The sequence below is a fragment of the Crocuta crocuta genome, unplaced genomic scaffold (assembly GCF_008692635.1).
Source record: "Crocuta crocuta isolate KB4526 unplaced genomic scaffold, BGI_CrCroc_1.0 scaffold262, whole genome shotgun sequence".
Taxonomy (NCBI): domain Eukaryota; kingdom Metazoa; phylum Chordata; class Mammalia; order Carnivora; family Hyaenidae; genus Crocuta; species Crocuta crocuta.
In genome coordinates this window covers 4,945,998-4,968,984 of record NW_027528869.1, presented here as the reverse complement: position 1 = coordinate 4,968,984, position 22,987 = coordinate 4,945,998, and the positions used below count along the sequence as shown (strand labels likewise).

At 44.2% G+C, this 22,987-nt stretch overlaps 1 protein-coding gene across 1 annotated transcript; it reads left to right on the top strand.

Annotated features, from left to right (window-relative positions):
* Nucleotides 1-7,129: 7,129 nt before the first annotated feature.
* Nucleotides 7,130-22,253, top strand: DDX47 (DEAD-box helicase 47). The gene is made up of 12 exons (XM_077756453.1): nucleotides 7,130-7,233; nucleotides 8,109-8,202; nucleotides 13,734-13,922; nucleotides 14,171-14,242; nucleotides 14,471-14,589; nucleotides 15,172-15,243; nucleotides 15,340-15,456; nucleotides 15,979-16,125; nucleotides 16,919-17,056; nucleotides 18,947-19,017; nucleotides 19,788-19,917; nucleotides 21,722-22,253. The coding sequence occupies exons 1-12, from the start codon at nucleotides 7,147-7,149 to the stop codon at nucleotides 21,851-21,853; spliced, it is 1,368 nt and encodes a 455-aa protein (XP_077612579.1). The 5' UTR covers nucleotides 7,130-7,146; the 3' UTR covers nucleotides 21,854-22,253.
* The last annotated feature ends 734 nt before the right edge of the window (nucleotides 22,254-22,987 follow it).

The following is a 22,987-nucleotide window of genomic DNA, read 5'->3' as shown; positions in this document are numbered from 1 at the left end:
AAATACTTATGTAAGAGGCACGTGAAACAACCAGGAAACCAGGAAATGAGACAGGGCTGCCTTTCCTTTGTCAGCCACCCCCCAGTATGAACTGACCTTGAAGCTTTAGCCTTTGTGGTTTTCTACTTAAGGATTATAACATAACATTTGAATTTCCTGCTTGTTGTCGACTTCAGGTTAATTCCATTCTTTCTATGGTGTGTTTACATCTTAGAATATTGTCGTCTGCATTTTAAGTCTTAGCCTGAAACACCAGATTTTTTTGGGTCCCAGACATAGCCCTTATCTGAAAGGCCCAAGGATGGCAGTGGACCTAGGAGTTCTGGCTAATGTTCAAGGGGCCAAATGGCAGGATGGCTTTAATGCCACACTGAGCTAGCTGCTCTTAGCCACTGCTTATGGGGTGGTGCCCATCACCAGAGTGGCTGCACGCAGCCTTGTCAAATTGGATTCAGAAACTCCCGTGATCCATATAATTAGGAAATAAGTAGGCTCTGGGGATTTACTCATGCTAAGCTCACTCATAGGAGACTAATCTACAAACCAGTCTCATTCATTCATGGGGCAACTATTTGCTGAATGCTTATTCTCTGCTAGGTGCTGGGCATTGCAGTGGGGGGGTAGCACAGTTGTGGTCACTGCTCGTATAGAGCGCATAGGCTGCTGGGAAATCAGGCAACGAGAACGTCCATTTTGGGCCATGGTGGTAGTGATGGAAAGGGAGACGTAGAGGGACTCAAGATACGTTTTGGCAAGGAGTCTGTAGGACTTGCTGATGTGGAGGCTGGAGGAAAAGAAGAGGTGTGATGGGGAGGATGGAGAGAGAATGGGGGATGGAGAGCGGATAGGGGAGGCATCCAGATGCCAATGTTGTCATGTTTATTGGGAGAGAAGGTCTGGTTGAGATTCAAAACTAATTATCCACAGAAGAGATGCCTTTTGGGGCATGCAGACAACATAGGAGACAGAATGATTTGCTTAAGCTAATTGAAAAATAACTAGGGGCTTATTACTTATATTTCTACCTCCCTCAGCCATGCTAGGGATAACCTAGTGGCCATACAGAATGGTGGTAAGATTGGGAGCTCTGGAGCCTGTCTGCTTGGGTTCAAGTCTTAGCTCCTACAATTACCATTCCCTTCTGAACATGACCACACTCCCTTTATCTGCCCACGTATTTGCCTCTCTTCCAGTGTTTCCTAGCTCTGTAAAGGTTCCAGCCCATTTCTACTTGCTTAAGCCAGACACTGGATATCATAGACACATCTCTGGCCTTATCCTCTGAGTTAAATCAATCATGAGGATTTATCTAACCTCTACACACCCTTAAAGTTTGTCCATTTCTCTCCAACCCTACTGCCCCTTTCTGGTCCAAAATACCATCATCTTTGGCTTGATAAATGGTAAGTGATATTCCTGCATCCCTCTCTGCTGATCCAATCTGTTTTCCACTGCAGCCGCCTGCCTGAGTGATCTTGTCAAATGCATCTCTGCCCAAATCTCTTCAAAGGCTTCCTTCCCATTGCCCTTAATCCCAAATCCCCAGATCCTTTATGTGGACGATCTGGTAGTAGATATTCAGGTCCCTGCCTAGACTGCCAGCTTCATCCTAAATCCTCATCTTATAATCTCTCTAAGCTTCATCTGACTTTTTTCCCCCCCACCACAGAACCTAACTTTGAAGAAGCCTAACCACCCCCTATTCCCACACAGCTGGTCAATTTCAGGTCTCGGTTTAAAAGTCACTTCCACAGGGAAAATGTCTCTGATTCACAGATAAAGTTTAGGTCATCCCCTTGCTTTTCTCCTTGGTATCATTCACCTCAGTTGTGATTACTTTTCTGTGTCTATCTGTTCTACTTCATTGTGAGGACTCTCTTTCCTTCCTACCTTCATTCCTTCTTTCTTTCCTTCCTTCTTTCGTTTATTAATTTATTTTGAGAGAGAGATAAAGAGGGACTGTGAGCAGGGGGAAGGACAGAGAGAGAGGGAAAGAGAGAGAATCACAAGCAGTCTCTGCATCGTCAGCTTGTAGCCTGATGCGGGGCTCAAACTCACGGATCGCGAGATCATGACCTGAGCCGAAATCAAGAGTTGGACACTTAGCTGACTGAGCCACACAGGCGCCCCAGCTTTCTTACTATTTTTTAAGCAGGCTGTCTCCCCAACTGGAGCATAGGTTTCATGCTTCCTTCTGGATCCTGATGTCTGGCCCAAGGTCTGAGAAGATTTGCTGAACAACAACAACAAAAAAACAAACACCGATTCCTCCACAGTTTAAGACGAACTTAAGAATTTCAGCCTAAAGTCAAAAAGAAAAAGAAAGCCACAAACAACCGGGACTTGTTATCTTTTTTCCTCTAGACACAGATCGGTTATGTAACTAAGTAATTTGTACGTCAACTCTCTTCTGAATTCCACGTAGACTATCCGCTTATTTCTACCCTCATTAAATACATTATGAGATTCATAACAGATTTTAATTCATAAGTTAAACATAATTTTCTGACTCATTAAATTTGGCGCTGGTTCCTTCTTGATGAATACAGAACATTTTCAGAACAGAAAGGGAGCTTTCTCCGCGATGGACTACAGGGAATGCANAGGGGCAGGTTGAGCGGAAACTGATGAACAACGGATTCTTGTTTGCTTCTTCCATAGAATCTTGTCCCTACATTTGGGGGCTCACCTCACGCTTGGCCTAGGAGCCACTGCTGTCCTGACATGCTCACGCCCCACAGCAGCCCAGCGCCCCTGACCTGTGGAGGCTGCACCATGGTCCTCCCTTATCTGCCGGGTGTAGTGGCCACAGCGTCTGGAGCCCAACATCCTTTTAGAGACCCACAAAAAAGGTTTTAATATCTTTTGACATCAAAAGGAGAAAGAAAAAAGAACTTTTACATCCAAGGAACTATTTTTTCTTGTTTTTTTAAAACAATTTTTACATTAATTTAATTTTGAGAGATAGAAAGAGCCAGCGCGAATGAGGGAGGGGCAGAGAGCGAAGGAGACACAGAATCCGAAGCAGGCTCCAGGCTCTGAGCCGTCAGCACAGAACCCGACGCGGGGCTTGAACCCACAGACCGTGAGATCATGACCTGAGGCGAAGTCGGACACTCAACCAACTGAGCCACCCAGGCGCCCCCTCAAAGGAACTATTTTAATATGGAATATTTATGTATTTGTCTTATGCTCATACAGCCTTAAAATATTCTTTTTAGTAATTTTTTTTTGTGGAGAAAGGGGCATATGAAAGTAGAAGCATGGGGAGGAGAGGCCTGCGAATCCCTTTCAGGGTAAGAGGTAGAGGCAGTCACTTTGCCCTGTCCTTCTAGATGGTATATTGTTTCAGGCTTGCTTTCCCCCCTCACCATTTTGAGTGTTTATTTGGATTTCCTCTCCAACCTTCCTCATTGTTCTAAAGTACAGGATGTGACATCACACGGTTACTAGAATGGCTTCTATTATATCCAGGACCTGAGTAGAAATATCCCAGCTACTCTGAGCCTGGCAGGAATAGGCAGAAGCACAGTCCCCTCCACTGAGGCAGCCTCTTCTCTGTGGAAGTCTCTGTCGCCACCCTGCTGGTCTGACACGAATCGTATCACCCAGGTGGGTGCTGGTTGAAGCCCAAACTTTGCCGGCACACCCTGGACCAAGGAATGGTGCAACCAGGCCGGGATGCCTTGGCGTCCCTCTGCACCTCGGGGATGCGGCCACCAGAGGAAGTTTTAACAATAGCCGATGCTTGAATCATCCAAGAACAAACAGAAAAGACTTTTGCCTGGCTGAAAAGGACAGGTTTTTTAAAAAATATTTTTTTAAAAGTTTATTTCGAGAGGGAGGGAAAGAGTGCATGAGTGCAGGAGGGGCAGAGAGAGAGAGAGAGAGAGAGAGAGAATCCCAAGCAGGCTCTCTGCTGTCTGTGCAGAGCTCAGTGCGGGGCTTGAACTCACGAACTATGAGCTCATGACCAGTATCAAGAATTGGGCACTTAAGTGACTGAGTCACCCAGGCTCCCCTTTTTAAATATTTTTTTAAGTGGGTAGTTTTATATTATAATAGCAGCCTAGTAGCGTAAACAGATTTGCTATTAGAAATCTTCTGCGTGAGGGTTTTTTTTTTTCCTTTCCTATAACGCATTTTAACAAAACTTGGGTAACTTTAGACCCTATACAATATGCAATTTTATAGTCCTTACAGTTGCTTCCATCTGGGACCCCTTTCTAGGCGTCTAGCTTTCCGTCAACACTTTTCATTCCCCATTCCCTCCTAAATGAAGTCAGAAAACAAATCTCTGGGAAGCTGAATACATACTTTAGCTGCTCCGTCTTCCTTGCAGACAACTCTGTGGGGCAGAGTAGTTCTGAGTGTGGCTGCAGGAAAAAGCTGCTCATGGTCTTGGAAGATGATGTTCTCTGCCCTAAAAGCACCGTCTGGGCCTCCAGAGGCCCGGGTTCTCCTCTTGTTTCTTGCCACCTTATTGTGTGTCGTGTCTCTTTACCATCTGGACTCGAGTTTCTCATTTGTTAAACAGGTAACACAAAATTTCCAGCAGGTCTGATGAAGTTTTTGAGGTCATGGGGGCTCACGGGGGGTGGAGCCGACAGCCGAGAAAGAATCCTTCCTTGAAGACGTCATTGGGGCAAAAAAGGTGATTTTATTAAAGCACAGGGATGGGACCCATGGGCAGGAAGAGCTGCACTGGGGTCCTGATGGGTAACTCATATATCCCCAGGTTGGGAGGGGGTGACGGATAGAGTAAGTCTCTAAGGAATTTTGGAAGCAAGGTTTGCAGGACCTTGAGGGGCTAGCTGTTGCCAGGGAAATGCTATTTATTACCTTTTAATAAAACCTCAGTCGTGAGACCCTTCAGATGTAAATCGGGGGGCCATAAGCTGGGAGTATGATTGCCAGCATAGATCTTGCGGCAGTTGAGATAAAGGAAGTTGACTTAACAGGATCCTCGAGGTTGGGATGATGTTAAGCTAAGGTTCTCTTTTGCCCCCAGCAAACGGTCATCATGGAGGCAGCTGAGCTCCTAGAGTGAGGCCACTCTGCTGGTCTCAAGGACGTGTCAATGGGGTGTAGGCAGCAAGGGAATTTAATTTTTCATTTGCTTGAGTTCCCCGCATTACCATGGCAAGCACCGAAACCCCTTTCCTTCATTCTTGGGTGCCCAGGAGTGTCTGAGGAATATCACCCATATTTCACCTGGGGGGTGAAGGGGGGATGGGTGCTAGCTTGTGCTTTGCCCCTCAGCATGCCTCATGCTCCCTCATCAGGGCTACAAAAGGAGACAGAGCTAGTTTGGGAGAACTTCTTTGGCATAAGTCAACTACCCTTTATCCCAAATCGCATTATCTGCTTCAGAGATCGCTGAAGGCGGCCTAATTACTGGTCCTGGGAAGCTGGAGGGGATGGGGAAGGGGGAAGGGAGCTAAAGGGACAGCCTGAGGGTCAGACTGTGTTGGCACAAACCTGTGATGATGGAACTAGCTTCAGGGTGATCTGATGTTTTATGTGGTGTGCGTCTTCTCTCCTTTCCTTTAATGTGGAGGAGCGGATATAAAAAGAGCAAAGCCCCTAGTGTGTTCTGCAAGAGATAATCTCAAAGCTGGAAGCAGTTTCACTCCCAAAAGAAACACAAGTGCAGTTCTCTCTGATTTGCCATCATACTTGCTCCCAGTGCTTAGCTGAGTTGCAATTCATCCACCTATCATTTACAGGGCATTCAATTTGAATTTTTTAAACATTTATTTATTTTTGAGTTAGACAGAGAGAGAGAGAGAGCGAGCAGGGGAGGGGCAGAGAGAGAGAAGGAGACGCAGAATCCAAAGCAGGCTCCAGGCTCTGAGCTGTCAGCACAGAGCCCGATGCTGGGCTCGAACCCACGAACTGCGAGATCATGACCTGAGCTGAAGTTGAATGCTTAACCTACTGAGTCACCCAGGTGCCCCCATTTTTTAAATTATTATTATTTTAGAGAGAGAGAGAGAGAGAGAGAGAATGAGAATCTTAAGCAGGCTGCATGCTCAGCATGGACACAGGGCTTGATCCCACGAACCTGGGATCATGACCTGAGCCAAAATCAAGAGTCTAATGCTCAACCAATTAAGCCCTCCAGGCACCCTCTGGGTATATATTTTAAATATACATGACATACTTTATAATTTTCCCACTCAGCACTAGGTTTTTGAGATCTAGCCCTATTGTTATAGGCACATTTGCTCACACTGTGGACACGTTTTAATTATCCACTCCCCCAAGGATGCATACCAGCTGCCCCTAACTCCCCACCTCCAGCATATTATGAACACTGGCACCATGTGAGAACCCGCATGCCGGAGGAGTGTGCTTGCTGGGAACAGGACATGCAACATAAAATAACTGGATTTGCCTCAGTAATGGCAGACCGTTTCCCAGAACAGCCTCCTTGGCTACCCTTCCTCCGGACCTATATACTTGCTATTCCCTTAGTCTGAAATTGTCCCCTGGACTCTTCAAGGGACTTTCTTTTTCTCAACAGTGAGATCTCAGCTCAACTATCACTGCCTCCCAGAGGCCTTGCCCAAGCTCACAGTTATCCCCGCAAACTGCCCTTCCCAGGTTACTCTCCATTATTTTTATTCGCTTGTTACATCCTAGCATTTTTCACAATTGGAAATGATCTGTGATCATTTATTTATTAGCTGTATTCTCCACAGCAACGGATGCTGTCCTGGTCACTAGGCATCTGGCACAGCCCTAGCATATGGTGGGCTCTTACTGAGTAAACGAATGAAACAATTAAAATAAATAGTATTGTGGTATCAACCTTTTCAATGCTCTGTGGTTGGAAAAGCAAGGAACATAACAGGTGGGAGAGGTGGGGATAACTTCTTAAAAGGCTCCTAAAGGACAGATAGGAGGCCCAGGTCGTCAGGCCCTTCTGCACTCCTCTCACTTCCCCAAGCCCTCGCGTTTATGCCCACCCGCGCGCCCCTTTTAAAAACTAAGCTCCTTCCTGGAAGCCTCTGCCCTCCGGCCAGCAAATCCCAACAAACCCGCAGGGGGGCGCCCAGAACACGCTGGCCGGGGAGAACTAAAACTACATTTCCCGGCACCCCGCGCGCCGCCAACCCGCTTCCGGAGTGCGCGGAAGGCATGGCGGCGCCCGAGGAGCACGATTCTCCCCCTGAGGCCCCTCAGCCGGCGGTGCTGGAGGAGGAAACGAAAACGTTTAAAGATCTGGTGAGTGTGGATGACGCCGGCTTTTGTCTGTACTGCTGGCCCTGGACGCGGGCCGAGTCCATTTGCCTTAGTTCCGGCTAATAGTGTGGAGACGCCGCTGGGGCCTAGCTCGGGTTTCCTTAAGAGTTTCCGAAGCTTGGGCTCCAGACGCTCCCCGTAAGCCTCTGGGTTGGATGGTGGGAGGGCTGCCCGTCCCTGAGGGTCCCCATTCGCACTTTTCTCCATTTTGGGGTGGCGACGTTTGTATTTGCAAATACACCCACCCCTTCACTCGGTGTAAGACGTAACGGGTTTGGATTCTGACCCAGTCGCTTACTAGGGGCACGTTGTTACCTCGCGGCGCCTCACTTTCCACATCTGTAAATTGGGGGTAATCATACGTACTTCATAGAATTGTGAGCCTTAACTGAAATAGTACATGTGAAGAACTTGGGTTTGTCTCTTTGAGTAGAAAGTGTTAAGTCTTGAGGTACTACCATCTCAATAGTGCTCATAGTTAAGTAGGACCCAGTAAGCTCCAAGTGTAAGGGATGCACGTGTCACCACCGGCAGGGTGGGCCCGACGGTCATTCGATTAGCAGGGAGGCAGGGGCGCCTGGGTGGCTGAGTCGGTTAAGCATCCGACGTTGGCTCAGGTCATGATCTCGTGGTTTGGGGGTTCGAGCCCGGCAGCAGGTTCTGTGCTGATATGATAGTTTGGAGCCTGGAGCCTGCGTCAGAGTCTGTGCCTCCACCTCTGTCTGCCCCTCCCCTCCTCATGCTCTCTCTTTCTCTCAAAAATAAAATAAACATTTAAAAAAAGTTAGAAGAATAACTAACTGGGAGGCAAGTGTGTGTGTTCTTCCCTGCTAAAGTGTATTTTTCTGAATTTCAAGGGTGTGACAGATGTGTTGTGTGAAGCCTGTGACCAGTTGGGATGGACAAAGCCCACAAAGATCCAGATTGAAGCTATTCCTTTGGCCTTACAAGGTACGTTGAAATTAAATATGTGGCTTAATACAGGTTCAGTTTTAAAAACTCACCAGTTTTGAGAGCTGATGTTGTATGCTTCAAGTAATGTAAAAATGTGGTCATTAAAGATACAGAATTTGTGGGGGCACCTGGATGGCTCAGTTGGTTAAGTGTCCAACTTTGGGTCAGGTCATGACCTCACGGGCTGTGGGTTCCAGACTGGCTTCGGGCTCTGTGCTGACAGCTCAGAGCCTGGAGCCTGCTTCACATTCTGTCTCTCCCTCTCTCTCTGACCCTCCGCTGCTCACACTCTGTGTCTCTTTGTCTCTCAAAAATAAATAAATGTTAAAAAAAATTTTAAAAAGATCCAAAATTGTGGCTTACTGGCTTTTGAAAAAGTAACTCTGTTCTACTGAGCTTACTTTCTGTAAGGAGATTTGTTGTTTGCAACAGATGCTGACTTTAAGAACACAACGGAGTAAAGTGTACTAACAAGAAACTTGTTAGAAATTAGGAGTTCGATACGTGCAGATTTACGGTGCCCGGAACACACGCTTGTATCTAGAGGAGTTGAGAGCTCTCACTTTGTGAGACGTGTTTATCAGATATTCAGAAGAATGGCTCACATGTTGGTTGATGACTAGCGAGACCAAAACTAACAGGGTGGACTTTCATAGGAGTTGAGGTAAAGCCCTGCGCTTAGATTCCCAAAGCCCACCTTCACAGCATTAGGGTTGGTGGTCAGAGCGACCCAGCAATGTTGACTGAAATTCATTAAGATCCTTAGAGAAAATGAATGTAATCTTAGCTACATTAGTACAAGAGATTTTCCAGGTCAAGCAGAAACACTCGTATAAGTGTATCTGTACGTAGAATGTACCCGTCACCCTGAATTCCTCTCCCACACGGTCCAGGTTAAGGGCTCCTGAACTAGCTCTAGAGAGAGAGAAATGTCTTTACTGGTTAGAACACACCTAGAATATTATGTTTAGTTCTGGGGCCCAGTTTTGAGGGACCAGCTGAGTGGCAGTGAGAGGGGTATGGTATCAAGAATAGTCCTAATTTGTTAAAGGAACTGAGAGCATTCAGTCTGGAGAAGAGGAGATCTGGGTGGGATATGATCATTGGCTTCCGTGATTTGAAGAGCTGTTGTGTGGACAAGGATTTAGACTTTCTGAAATTCCCTTTGCTCCATGTGTACTGATACAAGTGTACGGACCCGGAAGTTAAGATCCTGCCCACCCTAAGAACTTAGAGCCTAGTAAGGAGATACTTATAAATCTATTACAAAGTGAACTGGGACATAAGAAAGTTACATTCCAAGCGCACTGAGGGAGGAGAACGGATTACTACTCATTGGAATGGATTAGAGAAAACTTTATTTTTGATTGGCAAGACATCGAGCTGAACCAAATTGAAGACTGAATAAGATTTAGACACTCATGCATGATGGGAGGGGAGGACTTTCTAGGCATAGGGAACAACATGAAAAAAAGCGAAGGAGGCTGGGACACATGGGCATGTGTGGAGGCCTGCAAATACTTAACTCTCTGTTAAGAGAAAAGGACGGAAAGGATTAGTAAAGTCTTTGGGGCCAGATTATGCAGGACTTAAATCCTGGCTAAAGGAATTTGGCCTTTGTTCCGGGGGCAGTGGAGTGCCTTTGGAGATTATTTTTCTAGCAGGAGGATGGAATGCTTACAGTTGTGTTCTTGGAATATTAATCCCATAGCTTTGTCAGGTCGTTTAGAGATGAGAGACCAGAGGCTGGGAGACCAATTAGGAGGGCATTGCAGTAATTTTGGCAATAAATAAAGGGTAGGTTAGTGGTAGTGAGAATGGAAAAGAGAAAAATGATAGAAAAAGAATCATCATGATTTTATAAGTAGTTTGTTAGTGCAGGGTGAGTGGTAGGGAAATCTAGGATCGTTGCCTGTGTGTTTACGACATATTACTGGTGTGAAAAGGGAACATGGGGGGAAAAATAACTTCAGGAAAGAGGAGTTCAGTTGGAAATAATTGATTTTAGGCATCAAAGAAATAGCCTTGATTAATGCAGAGGTGGGATCTGGGGATTAGAGCTTGATGAAGAGCCCACAACTGGGTGCAGACGCCACATCCAAAGGGAAGTCGTCGCTGAAACCGTGGAAATGGCTGAGGTTGCCACGTGGGGTCAAGGATGACAGAGGGGAGAAATGGCGGCTCTGTAGCGGGTTGAAATCACGAGAGTCCAGTGTCCTACAAATGAGAAATGAGGTAAGGGCGAGTGTGGGAGGGAGGGGGCAGTAGACCCTTCCAACTCGTTTAGAGACGCTAAGCGGTCAGGGACAAGGAGTGTGTGAAGGCCGTCAGTGGGGAAGAAGTTTCAGCAGTCAGCGGTACTGCAGTTGCTTTAAAAAGCAAAAAGAAGGGTTGGTGCGTTCTGGCGTTTTCCTGCTTGCCCTATAGCACGTGCTGGAAGAATGAACCAAAATTAGGCAGGGGTAATAATTCTTCAAGTGTTTATAACGTTTTCAGTAAAAGTTTGTATTTAATGCAGAGAAGGTAGGAGTCAATGAAAGATTACTAGGAACTGAGTCATGTGACTGACATAATCACCATGGGAAGTCTTTTTTTCTTATTCTTGAGCTTATCTCGTTCTAAGCAGCAGTTTGCAAATGCTTTGTTCAGAAAACCTGTGGATGCTGGCTCTAAGCAAGAGGTTGAAATAATCTAACAAGGGTTTTCTTTCGTCTTCTCTTAAATTAACCTTAAAATTTTAGTTTGAGTACTAATGATGGTGTCAGTTTCTACAAAATTACGGAGTCCTGGGTCCATCCATTGTTCCAAACCCTAAACAATTCTGAAAGGCAGGGATGATTAGTTTATTGGTGAAACTGAAGGCCAGTGGATTAAGTACCTTGGGTAGGTGCACATAACTTGTTATTGGTGGAGCTAGAATTTGAATAATAGGATGTTCTAGTGAAAAGCCTGTGTTCTGGGCTCTGTGTCACAGAGTGTTAGAATGGGGAGATCAAAATCTTTTGATGATTTTTGAGGATGCTTTTCTTCCCATCTGTTTTATATATTCAGTTAATTTTTAATTCAGAGATCACTCGAAGCCCTCTAGGAATTTCAGACAGTTTCTTGAATGGCTGCCGTTATACCGAGCAGTCGAGTTAGGTGCTAGCCATGTGGCAGGTGAATGGATGTATCCTGATCCTCCTACCGGGTGTGCATTCCACACAGATACTCCCATGGGAAAGGCTTACAGGTTGTGAGCAGAAGAAAGGAGACGAGAGAGAAAAATTAATTTCACAAAGTGAATATTGCTTTGAGGGCGGTGGGCATTGCTCACAGACACAGGGATTGAGAGACTTAAGCTCCTTTATTTCCCTAAGTCTTTCTTGTATACCCCTTCTGCGGTTTTAAGATTTCCCTCGTAAGAAAAGGGGAACATATCCCAGTGTGGTGGTGGTGGCTTCCTGTTCCAGAAGTCGTGTTGCATCCAGGCAGGGAGGGAGGGCAGAATCCCCACAAAGCTGGGGAATAAAACGCTTTGGAAGCCCTTAGCTCATGAATAGGTAGAGGCTGTTGAATGCACTGCTACTGCCCCTCCAACCAAGAGGAACATTAAAGTTAGTAAATGAGGGAGAAATTTTATCTCTATATTGTCATTTGTTGCGACCTTGACAAAATTAGTCCATTGTCTGGTCTGACTTACAATCCACATCTACACCTGTACTTTTATAGGTAACATCGATGTTACTGCTTAGAAGGGCAAATTAGAATTCACTAGACTCTGCTGTTTGCTCTGGCACGGCAGGACCTGGTTTAAGTGATCGGTGTCTAATAGACGGATGTTGAGAAGTCTGTTCTACTTGATATCAACTCCTCTCCTTTCTTGAGCTCTCTTCCTCCTCAGTTTCAAGCCAGTACTGTCTTCTGTCTTTCCAGCTATTCTTTCTGAGATTCTTCTGGTTCCTTTCCTTTTTCCTTGTAAGGTTAATTCTGTCTTTATCCTTTTTTTTCCCCACATTACTCTAAAAACACTACTAAGATTTCTCCTCTAGTCCTGAAGCCTTAACACTGTCTGCATCAGTGAGTCTCAGTGCACATCAGAATTACCTAACAGTGGAGATTTCTAGAAACACTGTAGCAGAATTTCCACATGTGTGACCTAGGCATGTATAGGTATAAAGATCCCACAGGTTATTCTGATGTGTCTGCCCTTGGGGGAGCACGACTGTTAGGGTGCCCATGGCTCCCGCGTCGGTGTTTCCAGCCTGTACTTCTCTGCTGAGCTCCAAACAAGTGTGTCCAACTAGTTTTAGCTGTTTCTCTCTGAGCCTGTTGCAGAAACCTCAAGTTCCCGATGTTCAAACCAGGGTCATTGTTTTCCTCACCAGAACTAGTTTTCTATAAGCCCTTATCTCAGTTCATGGCTTTTGAGTTTTCCAAGCTAGAAACCCTTGTGTCAACCACGTTTTCTTCTATTACTGCGTACATCTCGCTTGTTTCTATCCTCACTGCCTCGCCCGAGTTCAGACCACCATCCTAACTCCCCCGGTATCCTAACTGAACTCCCATTTTTCCTCTGTGTTCCCCATTCTGTTTGTTTAGGTTACTTTAGGTCATAAGGAAGAGAGTCACGTTCAGGTAACCTCAGGGAAAAGGGGTCTATTGTGGGGGAAATCTCGGCAGTTCTGTGGAGTCAGGGAACAACGTGAGCATCAGCCCTGCAGGTCGTTATCGCCGGGAAGCGTTCTCAGTGGGCTCTGTTGTAGTGCACAGCTGCCCTGGGGTCTGCAGCCCGCCGGCCTAGAGATGGTGGGCTTGCTTTGGGAGTTCATTTCCAAACCCTAGAGTTACAGCTTGATTGGTGGTAACAAACCGTGGGGACCTCTTCTTAAGGGGTTACTTAGGGCCACCTTCTCCTAGAAGAAGCAGTGTAAATGCCCGTCCTGTTGAGCTCCTTGGCTCATTATGCCATCAGGCCTAGGGATTATCTTCCTAAGGAGTGATATTGATCATCATGTTTCCTGCTTAACATCCTTCAATTCTCTCTCCTACGGGAAGACATCAGAACATCCCAGCATGGCTTATGAGTTTCCTTTCTAGCCTCATTCTTCTCTCTCACCCTCCTTAACACCTCTCACTCTCCCTGCACATGGCTGCGTTCCTTAAAGCCTCCATCCTCTATTCTCATATAGGAACGTGCTTCTTTTCTTTCTCTGCGTACTTCAGATTTAATTTACCCATCAGGTCTATTAGCCTTTCCTGACTCCTCTGGGCAGTTAGTTACTCCTTCCTTTGTGTTCTCACTGTATGTTGTAGGGGCCGGTTTTAAAGATCCTTCCACATTATATCATATTTGTGTATGTCACCCCTGGATTTTAAGCTTCCCTAGGACAGAGACTATGTCTTCTGTCTGTTCAACCTTCCTCTCCCTCCAGTTCATCAAATGTTTATTCATTGTCTACTTTGTGCCCACCTTGTGTCGTTATAGAAAATGGGAAATAACGCAGAGAGCATTTCTTTGCTGTTAGATGTTTTCTTTTTCTTCCTAGGTCGTGATATCATCGGGCTGGCAGAAACTGGCTCTGGAAAAACAGGGGCCTTCGCTTTGCCCATTCTGAATGCGCTGCTGGAGACGCCCCAGCGATTGTTTGCCTTAGTTCTCACGCCCACTCGGGAGCTAGCCTTTCAGATCTCAGAGCAGTTTGAAGCCCTGGGGTCTTCTATTGGTGTGCAAAGTGGTAAGTGTCTGAGAGGAAAGGAATTGCAGAGTTTCTTCACAAGTGGAGAGTGAGCGGAAACAGAGAATAGGAGGAAATGTTATTAACACGAGTTTATTGACCTTAAGAGCTCATTTGGTATTTTAGCTTCGGGGAAAGTTATATGGGAAGAAAAATTTAAGTAGAAATCTAGCACTGGCTTAAAAGGTATTCAGTGAACTATGGAAAAAATTGAGGACCTCTCTTCTGTATTCTTTTTATTTCTGTAGCTGTGATTGTAGGTGGAATTGATTCAATGTCCCAGTCTCTGGCCCTGGCGAAAAAACCACATGTAATAATAGGTGAGTGATTGACAGTGGTAAAAGGCACTGACAATGATGAATTGGAGAAAATCTATCCATGTTGCATAAACTTCTTTGTGTAGAAAGATTTTGAAGGAAGGAGTTTTGTGGCCCTGTTTTATTTTTTAATTTCCGAAAGTTTGGGGGCTTGGTGTGTGGGGTGGTTGGTAACTGTCTTTTTGCCCTAGTTCTCAAACCTTGCCCTTTCTCGTCAACCTTTCTTGATAGCAACTCCTGGTCGACTGATAGACCACTTGGAAAATACAAAAGGTTTCAACTTAAGAGCGCTCAAGTACTTGGTTATGGATGAGGCAGACCGAATATTGAATATGGATTTTGAGACAGAGGTGAGCACTCAATTTCTTAACTCATTGTAGGGCATCTCAAGTGCCCTGTTTTCAAAATACGGTTCATTGCACACCTGCTTTGTGGAATACGAGTTATCGTTATCAGTTAATTTAAATGTTTCTGCAGCCTTTTTCAATCTTGGTGCCCTTCCCCTTGTCAGTGCCGCAGTATCCTCTTTAGAATACAGTCTGACTGTGGCTTTAGAGGTGAGAAATTTCCACCAGGTTTCTTTTCTATTTCATTTGATTTATACCTCTTTCGTATACCTTGAAATATCTTTATTTTCTGTCATCATAGCCGACCCACTCATAGATTAGTTAGTTGATGAGCGCTTATTCTTGACTTTCAGAGTAGCTCTATTGTAATTTAAACTGTTCTTTTCTCTGAATGGCATTTTTAACAGCATATAGTAAGGTATCAAATAATGAATATTCAGTAAATTTTAGTTGAGTTGAATTGAATTTTTGAGTCCCCAAATTCCCACAGTGACATACTAAGTTTTCACTCTGTCCTTCACAAAGATCATTTGTAAGTGTCCAGTCTGAATGTTACATTGGTACCCTTTCTTCTTTATGCCTTAGGTAGACAAGATCCTCAAAGTGATTCCCCGAGATCGGAAAACGTTTCTCTTCTCAGCTACCATGACCAAGAAGGTGAAATTTTCTAGGACCTCTGATTTCATCTTTATTAAGTGAAAAATAAAAACAGCATTTAGGAATCAGTGTACTATTCCAGGTTTTTTTCTGCAGGTGCAAAAACTTCAGCGAGCAGCACTGAAGAATCCTGTGAAATGTGCTGTTTCCTCCAAATACCAGACAGTTGAGAAATTACAGCAATATTACATTTTTATTCCTTCTAAATTCAAGGTAAAGTGTTTATTTTGATCATTCCTGCCTCTCCCTCCTCACTAAAGCATCTGAAAGTGTGTCCACTTTTGATTAGCTAAGAGCTGTGCTACTGTTTGTTTTAGAACACATACTGTGCTTATATTTATCACAGATAAAGGCAAACATTCCGAGAATTCACAGCATGCTAAACCACAATAATGAAGTTGTGATGTAAATCCTTCCCAGCCCCATTCTTGAAGTAGTTTTTCTTTTGTCTGTTGATTATGTGGCTTTTTTATAGGCAAGGGACCCTCATTTTGTGCTTTGATGTAAGGACTTTCCCTGGTTGCTGAGTATAGATCTCCTTGTGCTTGGCTTCAGGCATGTGAAATTTATGGTTCACAGAGATGATCATGCTGCTTCAGGAGTGCAAAACTGTCATCTGGGGTCTGGGAATTGAGAAGTAGCTATAGGCTCAGCCTTTTACGTAATTTATATTCCCAGGACTCCAGTCTTTTCTTCCAGGTCAGTTACTTATATTGTTTTGGGTTTGTAACTTAGGATACGTACCTGGTTTACATTCTAAATGAACTGGCTGGAAACTCCTTTATGATCTTCTGCAGCACCTGTAACAATACTCAGAGAACAGCTTTGCTGCTTCGCAATCTTGGCTTCACTGCTATCCCCCTCCATGGACAGATGAGTCAGGTAAAGATTCTTCGGCATCATTAGTGGTGAACCGGGGGCACGAGCAGGGTAAAGCTTATAGCAGTAGTTCTGGATAATAACTACGTGTGGTGTTCATGCATCTTCCCAGAATTGTTTTGATTTTATGGGCTTTAAAGTGTTGCTCTGGATGCTTGCTTCCTCCTTTTAGGATAGCAAGAGGCTCACATTAGAAGATTCCATAGTTAGGGGCGCCTGGGTGGCTTAGTCGGTTACGCGTCCGACTTTCGCTTAGTTCATGATCTCGCGTTTTGTGGGTCCGAGCCCCGCATCGGGCTCTGTGCTGACTGCCAGCTCAGAGCCTGGAGCCTGTTTCAGTCTGTGACTCCCTCTCTCTCTGACCCTCCCCTGCTCACGCTGTCTCTCTTTCTCTCCTAGAAATAAATAAAAAAAAAGAAAATTAAAAAAAAAAAAAAAGAAGATTCCGTAGTTATTTGTCTGCTATGGAAGCTTTCGAGTTGATTTTTTCAGCCCTCATGCTAACGTTGATTCTTTGGCCTCTAAAGATTTTTAACAAATTATTTTTCAACTACCTGTCATGTTAAATAATCCCCATTTCATGTTAGTATTTTCTAGCCTCAGTCTTAAATATTTTTTTGTTGCTTCCATGTTTCCTTTTGACCTGTGAATCCCAGTCTGGCCTTAGGGGAAACATCCTTTTAAAAATTTCTGTCTTGGTTCTTATACTTAGTGTTTCTAGTTTATGTGTCTTAGAATCTGAGATTCCTTAGTTTTCCAAGATTAACGTTCTTCTCATTTCTTTTCATCATCTCAGAGCAAACGCCTCGGATCCCTTAATAAGTTTAAGGCAAAGGCTCGTTCTATTCTTCTAGCAACTGATGTTGCAAGCCGAGGATTGGACATACCTCATGTGGATGTAGTTGTTAACTTTGACATTCCTACCCATTCCAAGGTGAGTCCCGTTGCTGACTTGACTTTCTTTTTTTTTTAAAAAAACTTTTTTTTATGTTTATTTCTGAGAGAGATGGTGTGAACAGGGGAGGAGCAGAGGGAGAGGGAGACACAGAATCTGAAGCAGGTTCTCGGCTCTGAGCTGTCAGCACAGAGCCTCACAGGGGGCTGGAACCCACAAACTGTGAGATCATGACCTGCACTGAAGTTGGATGCTCAACTGACTGAGCCACCCAGGTGCCCTTGATGACCTGACTTTCTAGTTCTGAAGTGTGTTTCTTTCGTTTTTTTAAATTGAGGTATAATTGACATAAAAGATGAGTTTCAGTTGTATAACATGATATCTTTGTATATATCACAAAATGATTATCACAAGTCTAGTTAGTATCTGTCACCATACATCATTATGAATTTTTTTCTTACGCTGAGAACTTTCAAGGTCTACTCTTTTAGCAGCTTTCAAATCTGTAATGCGGCATTATCAGTTGTACTTGCTGTGCTGTACATTTCACCCCCGTGGCTTACTTGTTTTATAACTTGGAGTTTGTACTTTCTGACTCCCTTCACTCAGTTGATTCCCCGCTCCCATTATTCCCACCTTTGGCAACCACCAGGTATGTTCTCTATATTATGAGCTCAGTTTGTTTTTTTGCTTTTTTTAGATTCCACATACAAATTAGATCATACACCATCTTTCTCAGACTTATTTACTTAGCATGGTGTCCTTAAGGTCCATCTCTCTTGTTGCAGATGGCAAGAATCAGTTCTTTTTTTATGGTTGAATAATATTCCAATGTATTTTTTAAAATATTCTTTTTTTTTTTTTTTTTTAATGTTTACCTATTTATTTTGAGAGAGAGAGAGAGAAAATCCCAAACAGGCTCTGTGCTGTCAGTACAGAGTCCTACATGGGGTNGATCATGACCTAAGCGAAAGTCGGACGCTTAACCGACTAAGCCACCCAGGCGCCCCCAAGATGTATTTCTTAATGGAATGTTTTCTGTCTCTCTGTAGTTAAAACTTGTTCCCCACCCCCCCATCCTCTATTAGTTGAGTATCAAAAACTGAGAAAGCTCTTGGTTTATTTATTCTCATTATCTTCATGTGCCTGAGGATGTGATATTAATAAATGTGAATGAGGATAGCCGAAGAGAGGTATGAGACCACAGGGGAGGTGCAGCACGTGCTGATCTTTGTCAGTCTCATGTCTTCAGAATCGTCAGCTTGTGGTTCCTAGTGTTTCTCAGGGTTCCTCAGCCTTGGCACTGTTAATGTTTTGGGCCAGCAGATTCTTGGCTGTGGGGCTCTCCTTCGCATTTTTGGACGCTTAGCATTCCTGGCCTCTGCCCACAGGTGACATTGTGACAAATGCACATGTGGCCTGACATGTCCCGAGCTCCCCTGGGGAGGACAGAACCGCCCCCAGAACAACTAGTATCTCTTGGCTTTGTCTTTAACTGCTGTAGGCAAGGTGCTGTGTCATTGACGTTCCCAGTAGCTCTGAGTTTGGCCATGCATTTCTGTCCCTGCTTTATAGATGGAAACCAAGATCCAGAGAGGCTGTGGGCTTGTAGATAGTTGTGTAGCTGGTAGGTGGTAAGACCAGAGCCATGATGCAGGTCTGCCTCTGGATCCGGTGCTGTTTCCTCTAGACCATGTTGCCTGCAGCCACATAGGTATGCTTTAGATTTGTCTCTCTGTAAAGAAAAGAGAGTCGATTCTGTGTGCTGCAAGGAAAATTTAAAAAAAGATGAAGTAGATTTATTTCAACAAATTGCCCAGTCCATTTTTCCATGTTTCAGCATGAGTTTATTTCCTTTCAGAAGTTTGAGTGCATAGTTTTTTATTTATATTTTATGTAACTCAGATTTATTTATGCTTTTTGTTTCAGGATTACATCCATCGAGTAGGTCGAACCGCTCGAGCTGGGCGTTCTGGCAAGGCTATCACCTTTGTCACCCAGTAAGGAAATTGACTTCAGGGGCAGAACAATGCAGAGAAAAGAGCAGAGCTTTGGTGCAGACTGACTTGGTGCCTTGACTTTACCATTTACTGTAGTAGTTACTTAACCTCCCTTGTGCTGTTTTCAGCATTTGTAAAGTGGAAATAATGGTACCTACCTAACAGGGCTTTAATGAAGATTGGATATATATACATATATGTATCAGATCTAGTGTAGCATTTGGCGTATAGAAACACACAAAGAAACCCCTGCCCTTTCTTTCAGCTACTGACGCTGGAGAGCAGTGACTCTTCCCTCAACTCAAAGTATTCAAATAATTATTTTGATTTTGTTTAAAAAGTTTTTTTAATGTTTATTTTTGAGAGAGCGCTAGTCGGGGAGGGGCAGAGAGAGAGGGAAGCCCAGAATCTGAAGCGGGCTCCGGGCTCTGAACTCCAGGCACAGAGCCCAACGTGGGGCTCCAACTCACAAACCATGAGATCATGACCTGAGCCGAAGTCGGACACTTAACCAACTGAACCACCCAGGCGCCCTGATTTTGTTTTTAAAGAGACAAATTTTGGCTTTTCTGGGAGTAAAGAATATGTTGGGTGATTTTCTAGTGGGCTGTGTACAAAAGGTTGCTCTAATCGGTCTTCTGAAGAGGAATAGTGATTCAGTATTATTTATAACTGGCTCAGTTGCTTCATGTCATGTAATGTGTAGCTTTGGAGTGGACAGACATCAGTATTGTCAGCCAGCCAAAGCCACACCAGTCTTCCCTCCTCAGGTACGATGTGGAACTCTTCCAGCGCATAGAACACTTAATTGGGAAGAAACTGCCTGTCTTTCCAACACAGGATGATGAGGTGATGATGCTGACAGAGCGGGTCACTGAAGCCCAGAGATTTGCCCGAATGGTATGCAACTTACTCTTTCACCATCTTTTGTGCAAACAATACTAACTACGTGCTAGATGCTATTGGGTTAGTCCTCATACAAACTGCAGGAAGTATTATTTTATTCCAAATTTAAGATGAGCATACTAAAGGGTAGAGATAGTAGGTAATTGGAATCAAGGTCTGGACTCAGTCTGACCACAATGACCACATGCTCAGCCACTGTTCTGTTTCACATGTGGCAAGAAAACCTCTGGACTTGAGATCAGAAGACCGAGCTGTGAACTGGACGTTGTGGTTTGTACAGTGCTTCTCACCTTGCAGAATTAGTTCCTTGCCTGGAAATTGGGAATGATAATTACCTTGATACTTTATAGGGTTTTTTTGGGCGCCAGATAAGCTAACGTGGACTGCATAGTTACTAACAGTAAGTAGCAGTGATGATAATGGTGAGGATGGAAAGATTGTAAAGGAGAATCCTAGGAAGTGCGGTCTGCTCCCTAGAGTTCTAGTCTGAGAGTCAGGAAACTGCCCCCGGCTGCTTTCTGAGTAGCTGGGATGTGGACTTGTTTTTTTGTTGTTGTTGTTGTTGTTCACATGGATTTCTTTATTTGGTATTTTGGTTTATAAAAGCATTAAATATACATTGGAAAATTTTTTCAGAAAATACAGAAAGATAAAAATAGTAAATGAGACATACAAGTTATCCCCTACAGAGAACATTTGGCTCTTGATAACCTTTGGCTATTTTTTTTTTTTGGCCATAATTAGGTTTTATCTAATTGTATATGATTAACGTTTTTTCTGTTTTAACGAATATAGAGCAATGTGATCACTTCTCAGTGGCTATAAAAAATTCCATTATAAATATATAACATGACTTACATTGGAGTGTGTTTATGCTTTTTCACATGTTTTGTGTTTTAATTAGTACTGTGTTGGACATCCTAGTATGTACAACTTTGTGTACTTGTTTCCCTAGAATAAATTCCTAGAAGTAGAATTGTTGGGCCGAGGAGTAAATGAAGTTAAAATTTGAATTAATACAGAATACCAGATTCCTCCCTCTCCCACCCAGAAAAGCTGTCATTGACAGTTTATGTGGTTGTACCCATACCTTGACCAATACTAGGTATTACCATGCTCTTAAGTCTTTGCTAGCCTTCCATGTGAAAATAACAGCTTGTTTTAATTTTCATGTGAACATTTTTTTAAAAAAATTTTAAATGTTTTATTTATTTTTGAGAGAGAGACAGCATGAGCAGGGGAGGGTCAGAGAGAGGGAGACACAGAATCTGAAGACAGGCTCCAGGCTCTGAGCTGTCAGCATAGAGCCCAACATGGGGCTCGAACCCATGAACCGTGAGATCATGACCTGAGCCGAAGTCGGACGCTTAACCGACCTAGCCACTCAGGTGCCCCTCATGTGAACATTTTTGTAGATTGGAATTTTGGTCTTCTCCCTTTGCTAGTGTGAGGTTTTAGGGAGTTAATTAGTGTTTTGGGGTTTTTTTTAATGTTTGTTTATTTTTGAGAGAGAGAGAAAGACAGAGCATGAGTGGGGGAAGGGCAGAGAGTGGAGGAGGAGCAGAGCAGGAGACACAGAATCTGAAGACAGGCCCCAGGCTCTGAGCTGGCAGCACAGAACCCAGTGCGGGGCTCAAACCCACAAACTATGAGATCATGACCTGAGCTGAAGTCAGCCGCTTAGCTGACTGAGCCACCCAGGCGCCACAGTGTTTGATTTTAAGGAGAGGAGGGCAGGACATGTTACCCTCAGTGACAGTAGTTCATTTTCAGTCCCTTCCTTTCTCTTTTCTTGCAGGAGTTGAGGGAACATGGAGAAAAGAAGAAGCGCGTGCGGGAGGACGCTGGGGACGACGACGACAGGGAGGGTGCTATGGGTGTCAGGAACAAGGTGGCTGGAGGAAAAATGAAGAAACGGAAAGGCCGTTAATTTCTTTTATAGAGACTTGATTGCAGCCTTCTGTTTGTACAAGGAGAGTGGGAGGGAATGGACCCCCCCGCCCCCAGCAGAGTTCCTCAGACAGAAATCGTCACCGTGATGGCCGGAACCTGCTCATCTCCTCGAGCGCTCGCTCTCCTTCTGTAGGGTGCCATTACCGCACAGCGGATTTTACGGTGCCCCCGTCAGCTTTCGTTTCTTGGTCACGACATGAGTAAGATGTGCTCTTTTGTCCCTTCACACAGACCTTTTGCTTTTTCAGCTGCAAGTCAAGGACTAGGTTGATGGAGCACTGGACCTGTAATTTAAACTGGTGATACTTAAGCAGTCTCAGCTTCTGCTTCATTCGACAGAATGCGAACTAATAAATTTAAATATTATTTTTAAAAGATTCAAACTCCTTGAAAACCTTTATGGGTTGAGGGACTTTACAAATTTAAGTGAGATCTTGTAATAGGTAAGAAACAGACAATGGCACTTCTGTGGCAGAATCATTGCTTATCCTTAATTAAGGTAAACATTATTTGTGGTTTTTAAAAATCTACAAAGGAATGAGGTGATGGATGGCTTTGAACGGGAAGTCCTGCTTAAAAAGGTGGTTGTGTTTTTCTTGGGGATGGACAAAAGGCCTTAAGACTGCAGAGTGTCTTAGATCCCTAGATGCATTCACTTCCCTGACTGCTCGGTTTAAGCGGTCTTCATAAAGACTGGTTTCTTTTGTCTCCATCTATAGGGCTACATAACTCAGGATATGTAAAGCTGGGTCATCAGCTCCTGGAGAGAAAATAGACCATGGCTCTGTAGGGACTGGGTCAGAGAGGGGAAGGTTAATGGAAATCAGAAACAACTGTGAGCCTCATGGTCATGAACAGACTTGTGCCCTGAAGGCTTTTTCCTCATAGAAGATACATAATCATTTTTGTCAAATGTAACTATTTTATTAGAGCAGAAAGTGTGTGAAGTGGCAGAACCAGGCTGCAGAGATCCCAGTGGTTTAAGATGGAGTTTTGAAGAGGAACCTCCCATGTACATCTTAATGGAAAGTGCGTGTTTCAATGATTGTGTTTCTTAGAGTCAAAGTATCTGGCAAGAAGTGAAAAGTAGACGTCAGTAAAAGTCTCCGGT